Here is a 12045-nt window from a genome sequence, read left to right on the forward strand (position 1 = left end):
TCATGGCAGTGCCCAGTCATATCAATACTTTAATTTTGTACATGCATGCTCCATGTTGAACACTTTTACTCCCACCTTCTTGCATCCATGAGCATTTGGCATACATGCAAGTTAAACACACAAAACGTATATTACCTGACGTGTAAATGGTTGTTTGTTTACATTGTGAATTGGGTCAAATTGGCTCATTTCCGAATTAACTTTTTCTCAGCATAAGTCCTCCAAGTGGGAAAAAATAGTCTTCCCTGTGGCAGTCACTGTAATGGCTCATTAGAAGTTTAGTGGTAACTCAATTATTGTTACCGCCATGTGTAAGCGGGCAAAATCCACAAGTGGCACAAGGACATTGTTCAACCGCATTTTCAGAGTCCATACCACTCAATGGGGTTTTCTAAGGAATTACCACACATTCTGTGATAATTCCTCTAGTTCTTGGTGCTAATGTGGAGGAGGGACCGTACCTCCAGTCCAGTGCTGGAGGTAGCTCTTCCACATTACAGCCAAACTCGTGGTTTGGGGTGTGATAAACATGTCAGTATTTCCATTACTGCCCCTTTTCTGCTCCACTGCCATACTCGTAAAGCACCCCACTGTTTTTACTATCAGCACCTCTCCTAGATGGTTGTAAAGCACATATATATTGTACACAAAATATTGAAATGCTCTTTGTTGTGAGATGTACCCTCTCTGCCACATCTGTGGTAACTTTACAGATGTGTGCTTTTAAATTCTGAATGTTCCCATATGCTAAAACACTGGAAAGGGTTTACTTTGGGGGAAATTTGCCCCAGTGTGCACAGGAACTTTGACAGCACCTAGGAGTGAAATCAAATACTGGACATCCACTGTAAATTGCAATGCCTGTTAATTTCCTATATGCACTTAAATGCATTTATGATGCAAATATTGCATTTTATATTAATTGAAACCCATAATGATTGGCCTCAGACATTATAATTCTGGTTCTGTTTATTTCTGTGTGAATGATGTGTCTTCCCCTACATTGTATTTCTATTCTGGTGGTCCTAAAAGCTTACGGGAAACTGCATTTGTGGGTTACCTTTCACCAGTAATTTTACTCATGCTTATCGGCTAGACTACCTGCCACAAAATCTATGCCAGCAATATTTTGAAACTCAACAAAGCAGATGTTAACCTATAATCTAGTGTGAATGCCCTTTCGAGAGATTGCATGGGTTTGTGCCTTGTCCCATAGAAATTACTTGCGGCCCAAGATTTTCCCTGCATTCCAGGGTCTGAATATCATGGCACATTGGGCCTCATTACGAGTGTGGCGGTAAGGGGTTAACGGCACCGGTAATGATGCCGTTGCAGTTAACCCCTTACTGCCGCATTCCGAGGTCCCTTAGCGGGTCCCTCTAAGGCCGGCTGGTTTTACCAGCCGCCCTTAGCGAGAGCCGCTAAGAGACCATGGAGCTAATAAGCTAATTAGCTCCTTCCCCATTCCCATTGAGCCCTATGGGGGCTCGAATGGGGAATGGTTCTCAGAATGGGGACTTACCGCATGCTCCTAGGTTGGAATGACCCGGTAAGTCCCCATACAGAGAACCCGGACCAGGTATGCTATTAGCACCATGGCTACCTCCAACCTTGTAATGAGGCCCATTGTGTGCTCATGCTCATCATCATGCCGCACACAATCAAATCCAACACTACCTGGAAACCAACACCATCCTAGGCAAAAGACAATCAGGCTTCCGCAAAGGCCATGGGACTGAAACTGCCCTTCTAGATTTAAAAAATCAAATTACCAAAATAATGGACACAGGCAAACCTGCTCTCCTCCTCCTGCTCGACCTCTCTGCAGCATTTGACCTGGTCGACCACAGCATTCTCACATCTCACCTCTTCAATGCTGCACACTTCTCTCACAAGGCTACCACCTGGATCACATCCTTCCTTGAAGGTAGGGCCATGAAAGTGTACTCCGACCAGGACAGCGCCCCCCCCACCACTATAAATTGTGGAGTCCCACAAGGGTCCTGCACTGCACCGACCCTTTACAACCTATTCACCAAACCCCTCTTTGACTTACTGGACTCCCTCAACATAGCGTACACAAACTACGCAGATGACACGCAAGTTCTCCTCCCCCTCTCCGGAGACTACGACCTAGACTCAGAAGCCCTCTTCAAAATCTACTCGACTATCCAAACCTGGATGGCTATCAATGGTCTCTGCCTAAACGGAGACAAAACCGAAATCATCATCCTAGCCCCCAACGAAACACTAACCAAACTCAGCCCCAACTATTCTCACATGATCATCGACAGTATTAGCATACCTGTCTCCTCTGCCGTCAAGACCTTAGGAGTCTACATTGACGCCACACTCTCAATGACTAGACAAACCAGCGCCATCGCCTCAGCGTCTGCTCTGACCACCAAACTCATTTACGCCATCAAACCTTACCTCACCACGCCTAACTGCCTCTCCATAGCTAGAGCTACTATAGGAGCCAGATTGGACTACTGCAACGCCCTCCTGGCAGGCACATCGTCTAAAAACCTAAGCAGGCTCCAAATAGTGCAAAACAATGCCCTCCGCGCTGCACTACACATCCCCAAAACTGACCATATTTCACAGGCCAGAAGACTTGTCCACTGGCTCCCAGTCAAGGAAAGAATCAACTTTAAAATCCTCACTCTCACACACAAGTGCATCAATCACACAGCACCCCCCTACCTATCTGAAACTATAACTAAGAACTCTTCCATCCGTCCCAGAAGAAGCCATCACGTCAACCAACTCCGAGTACCCACTGTAAAAAGAGCCAAAGCCGGCGGCATAGGCTTCCCACACATAGCTCCTAAGCTCTGGAATGCCCTCCCTAACTCACTCAGAGCAGAACCTTCTTTGTACTCCTTTCGCAAATCTCTCAAAACCACTCTATTCAACTAACTCCATCCTTCCTTCACCCACACCAGCTCGCATACGTCTGTTACGAAATATGCCTTGTAATGAAAACTGCTTTGTAACCATCTTCCTTCCACGGTAACCAGATTATGTATGTCCTCATGTAACAGCGCCACGATGCCCCCGGGCTGACGTGCGCTTTAAATAAATCTGAATAAATAAATAAATAAATAAATATATGGAAACATTCTTCAACTTAGGTTATTTCACAGCTCCTATCTTGAAAAAATCAATCTTCTTCAAAATATCTCTTTTCATATTCGATACTGAACAAGTTTGGAAAGAAGAGGCAACAACCTTGTTTATCACTGCCAGTTGTCCGAGGTTTTGCAGTAGATTCTCAAAATCAATTACCTTCCTGACTATGCGTATTTCTTAATTTCTTTCAGTTTAGTGGAAGCCACGCCTTTAATTTAAGATCCCATGAAAGGTTCCAAGTAGTGTGTTATGTAATTTGTTAAACTCTCTGAAACATAAACAACTTTAACATGGCTTGGCAAAGGGAAAATTAGCAAACCCCATAAAATAAAGTTGACTAAATTGGCCTGGACCTGCATTGGCTGTAGGTTGTACAGAAACAAGCAATCTATGAGAATGCTTCAAGCTTGACAGACAACAGAAGTCTCATGATGAACATCAGCAACCAGGATCCCTCATCACCCACACGTTTGAGCAAACACCAATTTGAGGATACAAGCCTTATATGAGTGATTATGTTAATAATGATAGCACACCAGAGTGAAGTATCATGCAAGGGGTGTGTCTTTCTTACAACAACAAAAATATGCATGAAGGAAATGTAAGCATTTAGAGAGAGGAACCATTACCTCAGAGTGATCAATCAGCAGGACAAGTGCCTTGACCACGTACATGGGCTCCCCAGTGGCTAAAAACATTTTGGACATTAAATCACTATAGCCCTTGAAAAATGTAATAGGTCTGAGCTGAATATCAAGCAATACGGGGGACACTCCAGCAAAGGACTCCAAGTCTTCCTCGCCTTCATCAGCTGTCGCAGCTATTAGGGATTCTAAGCCCTGTGCTTCAATCACAACCTGCAAAGAAACACAGTGAGGAGAGTTGCATTAGAAAATGTTTGTGCAAGCCAATCTTCTATAATGTCATTCTTGCCATTACTGATCTTCAAATAACAAAGGCCAGCCCTGCTTTGATCTGGAATTCTATGTCATACGTATGTGGTAACACCCTCACCTAAACAATCTTTCTCAAAAACACAGATCGAAGAAGATAATTTTTGACCATCTTATCTGTTTTTAAAACCTAGCGCTTAAAGCTTCGAAAATCATCTTTTTGCGAATCTGGGGCACAGAACACTACATTTCGTGGATGAAATAGTTTAAACATTACATTCATTTTCACCAGCTCCGTGAATGCACTCTTCTTTATTTACAAAACTGGCACCCATATTATTCACTGTTGGCATGATTGGTGTGTGGATGAACATACAACATCCTAATGCCAGAAAGTGCTGGTTGTTCCATTTCAAGAGGTGCATTTGAATGAATCACATGGCCAGAGTCTAAAAACTAATTGGCTCAAGTAGTGAGATGCACTTAAGCATCTCATCACTTGTGTAAAGAAAAGATCTGCTTTATACACAAAGGGCATCTGGATGTGTGCAGGACCTTTCCATCCTCTTTGCACTGTTGCGTAGGTAAGGGGGCATTTCTGCCCATTTCAATGCACACTGCCCCAGGCCCCGGGCCGCATGAAATGCGGGCCGATGGAGGGCCTGGGAGTTTAGGCGCGGGGTGGGGGGAAAAGGCGAGAAAGCAGTAGGGAGGGGCGTCCGAATGGCGCCACAAGAAACAAAGGCCCAGGAAAGGGCAGGAAACAGCACCTGGAGAAGGTGCGAAATATAAGAGCAAGGGGTCGGAGGGAAAAACCCGGCCCCCAAGAAGGAACAAAAGGTATGGGGGGTATAAGTAAGCCAGGGAAAGGAGAGGCGGCACAAACCAGGTAAAGAGCTCACCTCTCTCGGGTAAGCTCTCAGTGCCTGGATAAGGGGAGGGAAAACGTTTGCCACCCAACCCACCCTACAAGGATAACGGAAGAAGAAGGAAGCAGGCAGGAGCCGGAACGCCGAGTACTCTTTTGGTACACGGTCCAAAGCATGTCGTAGGCGGCATGTGCCCAGGAACGAAGGCACAGGGGTAACAAGGACTCAGGAGGAGACTTGGGCAACTTTGTAACTGGACACAAGGTGCCCAAAAGCATATGGCAGTGTATTGATTTTTGTTGTTATGTATTTTCTGTAAGAAAATAAAATGCCTACGGCCTACAACTTTTCCATAAACATAATTGGTCTGTGATTTATTATTTAGGTAGGGATCTGGTAATTAGAGCAAAGCGAGCCCACACTACTCAGCCTAAAGGATGAGGCTTGAAACGTGTGGCAAACAAACACATTGCACTCTACCGGTTTCGAAGAGGTGGAGAATGTGCTAGGCAGGACATAGTGATTTGTAACCCTTATTTTGTTTCTGAACATCTCCCACTAATGAGGCATACATTTCCGGTATTCCAAAACAAACCCGCATCTGTAGACATGTTACATGCCCCAGTAGCATGAAAGATGACAGTTATTAAATTATATACATTTATTAATAATTGATAGATAGTGGCCTATCATGTTTAGACGAATACAATGGGGCATGCTCCTCCAAATACAAAACTGTCTTTGCTTTTGCAAACTACCCAGTTACAAAGTTATGGTCTTTTATGTAACTGATATAATGTGCAGTTTAAACTGACAATTTTACAGGGATATTTCTGTATATGGAGGTCCATTCAAACATATCCGGGGATCCAAGCAGTCTGTTAGACATACACAGGAGATACGTTATGGCTGAGCAAGAAGTCAAAGGTCAAAATCTGGCTGACGTCTCTCTTCCTGCATGTGACCAGTTCTGATATATTAAGTGAAAAGGAGACCATGAAAACCAAAATCCTGGAATGCAATGGAGCCTTTTCCAGTAAATCTTCTTGCTATTGTTTTAAAGATACGGACATACTCTGAATGTCCTGTTTGTTTTCGCTTCAACCTTAATGGATTTGATTGATTAATGGGTGGTCTGGTTTTAGGAGATGGCTGACTCATTGTGATGATGATTACTGCAGGTCACTCGTATCGGCTGATTCTGACTCACTCCAAAATGGCTGTACCGGCATGTAGCAGTAGCAGTCTAGATTTCATTTCACAGGAATCACCGTGGGACGCTACGTCCACTCCCTCCGCAGCATATCCGGAGAGAACGCCAGGGGATCCGTGCATTGCTACTCTCATAGGAGTACTTAACCGCTACGTGAGTTCATCTAGAATATTGAAGCCTTCTCTTTGCTTGTATTCCTTGCAAATCCTCTGATCTATTTCTCGAACCTTTCTCTTTCTATCCACTTGATCCAGATATCATCTTTAGTATGACAGAAGACGCCCTTCTTTGAGCAGTCCAAGCCCCGCCTGCCGACTGCGCGGCTTTCGCCTGCTTCTTCGGTTTCCGACTTTCCGACCATGCGGTAGGCGGATACTCTCTCAGGTTCATATAGTGTGTCTGTCACCGCTTAGGAGGATAATCAGTTAGATCACTTTTCCGGTTACAGGCTCCCTCTCAGTTCCTTTATTCGATTGGGTGGAACTGGACTCCAAACAAGTGTCCAGAGAACAGCTCCCTTACGGGACCACGCCTGCTACCCAGCTGGTAGGTTATTCCCTGATATCTATCCGCCACATTACTACAGGTTCCGGAATTTTGCTGCTATTTCTGCCCCTTAACTATCCCTTCTCTCCCTCCAGCCTCTCTTCACCTCTCAAGGCCCTCTCCCTGGGCCAAGACTGCCACACCAGATCCAGGCAACCTAACCTAGCTCAGGGTAAGATACCGAAACCCACACAGGGGAATTATCACCCTTTGTAAACTGCCAGACAGACGCTCAGGGCTAATCTCCTTTTTCCTAAATCTCCTCAGCCTAGTCCCGGGCAAGAACCATCACTACAGTACCAGACCACCTAGGATCAACATCCCATCACTCCTGATCCCTTGGAGACAGTGCATCCCAGCAGCTCTCCACAGGGTTTTCTCCCCCATGAGGGTTTCCCTGGGAACCTCTCGGTGATCAAGCAATCGCGCCGGGCCACGGAGGGGCACTCAGGGGAATTCCTAAGTTCAGCAAGATCTGGCAAGGGCCTTCCTCTCCGATCAGGTAGGTGGTCTTTTGAGTCTACCCTGTTCTCACTTGGTGCACACAACATTCGTGGTATAACACTCACGACTAAAAACAGCCATTGGCCTCCCACTTTATTCTGAACTCCCCTTGTCCTCTTAACATAACATGCAGGCAAGAATATATTTTCTTTGTTGTTTGAACATCTAGAATGCAAGTTCATCTATTATGTACATTGATCCTTTATGGTTAATCTACAGTTCTATTTTACATTAATACAATTTCCACAAACCAGCATTCATGTATAAAAATGATACAGTGCAAATTGGCTTATGGAAAGAAACATTTTTTAATTTAACTATTGACTTGCATGTGTCCTCAATGAAACACACATAACAGAAATGAAAAACAATGCAAATGTACAAGTTATTTAAATTTATAAGGACATGGATTAACTTCTGGTGGGATTGGATTTTCATCATGTGTATCTCTATGGTCCTCCAGCTGAGTATACACAGCAAAAACAAAATGGACCAATAGAGCAAAGATCACAGGATTCCAACTAAATTGTGAAATCTTAGCAATGCACAATATTTATTTCGCATATCAAATACAATTTAAACATCCTAAAAAATACTACAAAATACTAAAAGAAGTCTTGACAAAAAAAACAACATGTCCCATCAATCATAATTTCATTCATAACTCATACATACCATCTTCTTACCAACAAATATACTATCTTTGGTGTGCTAATGTCTGCATAACAAAATCCAAACAAAACAAATCTGAGTTTTAAACTCTGGAGTTTTTCAGATGTAGCCCTCCGTTTTTCTTGCAGGGGTTATATGTCTTGTCGACACATGTTTCGGTTGTAGTCTACTGTGGGCGGGAAACACCTTACCCCAATAATCTAGCCAACCTTTATCAGGACGGAGTGCAACAGTCCAATGTGCGTTGCCTCTTGAAAAGTTGGGGAGAGCCTCAGAATCTCCACTGCATATCAGGGGATGGTGGTTTGATAGTGGGAGGTATCCCATGTGTATCCTGTACCGTGGTGTAGTCGGGAGATGTGTACACCCTTATAGTGTAGTCTGCTCAGAAAAATGATGGCGTGGTGAAAGTTTGTTTATGGCCATAGCACCCGCTCTGGCAACCAATGACTCAGTGGCAGTGCCACTCACATGCGTTAAATTGCATTAAAATCTGTCCGTGGGTGCACTGTGGTCATGTGCCCACTTGTGAGTAAGTCCCACGTTCGTGTGAATCGACAGTGGTTCACTTCGATGGCAAATGTGAATGCCGTGTCCGGTACAGTTTCTAAGAGTCTCAGTCTATATCTCTCATCATGCGTAGAAACAGCATTCCATTCAGACAGAGCATCCGTGATTCCGGACCGGCTGAACGGGGGACTTACTCACAAGTGGGCACATGACCACAGTCCTATGGGACTACATGGGAATGGGGATTTACAGAATTCCGCCTCCAGAATTACCGGGTCACTGGGGTTGTAATGCCCTGCTGATTCCGGCAATTACAGAGGTGGAATGGTATTACCGGTCCGGCGGCAGCTTGCCGGTTTTTCCGGCACGGCTACCGCCGGACTCGTAATGAGGCCCTGTGACCTCAGAACATATCGGGTACAACATTTTCTATAAGTAGATCTGAACAGCTAATTTTGATATTTTCATTAAGAACAATTCACACATCTGTCTTCTGTTCCTCCTCTACAGGAGGTCAAATTGACACAAGATGACCTAGTCAAATAGTTGATCTAGGATAACTTTATACAGACATACAGATACTGTAGACAATGGGCCTTATTCCGAGATTGTGCCATAACTGCCGCCAATAACGGTACCGGTCTCGTTCAATGAGGACTTACCGGTGTAGTCCGACCTTTGCAGGACCGGTAAGTCCCCATTGAAAAAAACATTCCCCATTCCCATTTGAGCCCCCATAGGGCTCAATGGGAATGGGGAAGTAGCTAATAACGGTACCGCAATTTGTGGTACCGTTATTAGCTCTGAAGTCCCTTAACGGGTCCCATCCATAACGCCTGATCAGACCAGGCGTTAAAGGAGGGACCCGCTAAGGGAACACGTAGTAGGGCGGTAAGGGATTACCGGCACCAGTCTCCTTACCGGTGCCCGGTATCCCTTACCGCCCTACTCGTAATGAGGCCCAATGTCCTCTAGGAAAAACCGGGGAACTAGATAAAGGTGTATTCTCTAGCCATCTGTCGACACGTGTTTTGGCCTTTCTACTAAAATGCGCATTTTCCTGGCGTTCTCAGACTGATGTTTGTAGGCCTTTATCAGGACTATAAGCTTGCTCAAAACTGGACTCAATCTTGGATACCCCAACTATTCATTGCCACTCTAAAAACAACAGAGATACAATGTAACATTACTTGTTTGAAAAGAAGTGGATCTAACTTTGTATATGACTCTATGGTGTTCAGATTGCAGAACATATGTAGTCACTGACAGGTAAAAGGGTGTACTAACCTTAATGTTGGTGTCAACTGTATATAGGGATGTCATCAAAATCTTCTGTCTATTACGCAGACCAACTAGAGAAACACATCCTCACTTTATTAACACACACACATACAGACATGAGTTATGTACTGGGACGAGGAGGACAGCAAGAGTAATGCAGGACTCCTGTTTCAACAGTGAGTGGTCTAGTCCTTTTTGGACTAATCAACCTGGCGGCACCTTTAAAAGCAGGACGTTCTGTGAAAATGGAGTCTGCTGTGGAAGCCGATCGATGGACTGCTGGGTGAAAGCAGACCTCTCCGGGAAGGTTGCATGGCAAACGGAGTGCTCGAGAACCTAAGGAGGATGCAGAGTTCATGCAACGGGATGCAAAGCTGAAGGACGCTGGAGGCCAGTGGCGGACCACAGAAAGGGAACCAGCATGACCAGGCGAAGCGGTTGTATGAGGCCTGAGCTGTAGGGGAAGCATCGCTGAGTAAGGGAAGCCAGGGAGAGCCGCTGGGAGACTGAACGAAGCACCCCACAAGAAAGAGAGTCTCGTGGGGGCAGGAGGCCTCGCTGGAATGCCGTAAGCTCTGACCGGTGAGTCAACCAAGCAAGGGGACGCCAGGATGGCAGGCGAGCATGCAAAGCTGGTAAAGCATTCTGATTTGAGTGAAAGCAAGTATTTGTTTTTATACTGTTTCAAATTAAAATGAGAATAGGCCCTTTTGAAATACCAATCTTGGTGAAAGGAAGTTTGTGAAACTTCTGGATACAAGGAACTGTGTGATTTGAGAAATCAAGCATTGATGAGCACATGAAGCATTGGTGAACAAGTATTGGCAAGAGCCATGAGAATTTGAACAACTGTATGATATGAGAAAATAAGCATTGGCAAGAGCCAGGAGAATATAAGTGCAACACGTGCCCCAGCCCTGACACAACATCAAGAGGGTGTGATATATGAATGAATCAAGCACCACTGTCAAGCTGAAGCAGTGGCAACATGTTGGTAAAAAGGAAGCAAGCAAGGTGTGTCGGTTGTCCCCGATGGGTGGACTTCATGGTCCCACAACTGCGTCTTTACTGAGAGCACCCATCTATTAAAAAGACAATGAAAGCACCCTCAAAGAAGCTTGTGTTTGAATAGTAAAGAGCTCTTGTGTGATCTAAAGTCAAAGAACTGAACTGTACAGATGAATAGGTAAAAGGCAATCAACCCATCAAGGAATTTTTTGTTGAAAGCTGAAAGACTTGAACTCGTTGAACTCTTTGGGAAGGGAAACCCTGTGCATTGTGAACTATTTTGAATTTGGGGAAGGGAAACCTGTTAACAAGCCAAGAGCTGGAAGAAGTTTTGAACTTGTATTTGAGCACCACTCATTTTTATGCTGACATCCCTACACATTGTATACATTTAGATGTGAGGGCAAGTATAGGTTTTGGACACAGACAGACATTTGCTTTGGACTTCCTGACAGAGACCAACCTTAGTCTCCTTTAGGTAGGGAAATTCCACCTTAGCATAGGGCAAGTTAGGCCTTTTTCCACCCTGCCTTTTTAGTTAATAAAAGTTTATAGGCCAAACTTGCATCTGTTGTTTGTGACTGCTTCGTGATGCCTTCACAGAAGACAATCATCACATGTGTATAATTATGCTTCAAAGCAGTTCCTAATACAGAGAGGGATCTCCAGGTGATGGGATTTGACCGTCATATAGAGACCACTTATGTTAGGCAGGCAAAGGAATGGCTGTGGAGAATTTGGGATGTGGGAACAGAAGGTGCAGGATCAGGAGAAAGGAGGCTAGAGTGTGGTAACCAGAGGTCAGGAGAGGAGGTGGTGAGGCGGAATATGAGAAGGAGTGTGGAAGAGGTGAAGGAGAATATGGAGCCGGTGTGTAGGAATATCAGAAATGGTGAGGAAAAGGTGGAGAAGAGTCAGGAGGAAGGTAGCTGAGACACCAATGGAGAAGAGGAGGAGGTTATTCAAATGGAGGTTGGTGAAGCTATGAAAAAGGAGCGAAGAAGAACACTGGTGGTGAAGACTGAAGCACAGAAAGTAAAGAACAGACACATTCAAACATTGGAGGGTGTGAGTGGAGAATGGGTGGAGGAACGAGCATGTGACAAGGCAGTGAGAATCAGAAGAAGGGGAAGAGAAAGCAAGGAGAGGATAAGATAAAACGATTCCCATGGGTATGAAACTGTTGAAACACATTGCAGAAGGGGTGCTGGGGACTAGAGCAAGGATCTCGAGACAGAAAGGTGGAGATGATACCCTGACTAAACCTTTAGAGAGGCTCAGGTGGTTGACCTCTTGGTGTAAGCTCTGGAGCTCATTCCCACCTCATCTGCCCTAACCTCTGCCTCTGTCCAATTCTACCATTGAGAAAGAGGTCTCCTAGGAAACCAGGTTGGGAAGTGGAGAACCTGAATCT

The 12045-nt window shown here is 44.8% G+C and overlaps 1 protein-coding gene across 2 annotated transcripts in view; it reads right to left on the minus strand.

Annotated features, from left to right (window-relative positions):
* Positions 1–12045, minus strand: part of MTTP (microsomal triglyceride transfer protein) — a 627046-nt gene that overhangs the window by 90161 nt on the left and 524840 nt on the right. For both annotated transcript variants that reach the window (XM_069630721.1, XM_069630722.1), the window contains one exon: positions 3765–3992. In XM_069630721.1, coding sequence (XP_069486822.1) covers positions 3765–3992 — 228 coding nt within the window. The remainder of the gene's footprint in view (positions 1–3764; positions 3993–12045) is intronic.

The sequence above is a fragment of the Ambystoma mexicanum genome, chromosome 6q, assembly GCF_040938575.1.
Source record: "Ambystoma mexicanum isolate Mex_15411 chromosome 6q, UKY_AmexF1_1, whole genome shotgun sequence".
Classification (NCBI taxonomy): domain Eukaryota; kingdom Metazoa; phylum Chordata; class Amphibia; order Caudata; family Ambystomatidae; genus Ambystoma; species Ambystoma mexicanum.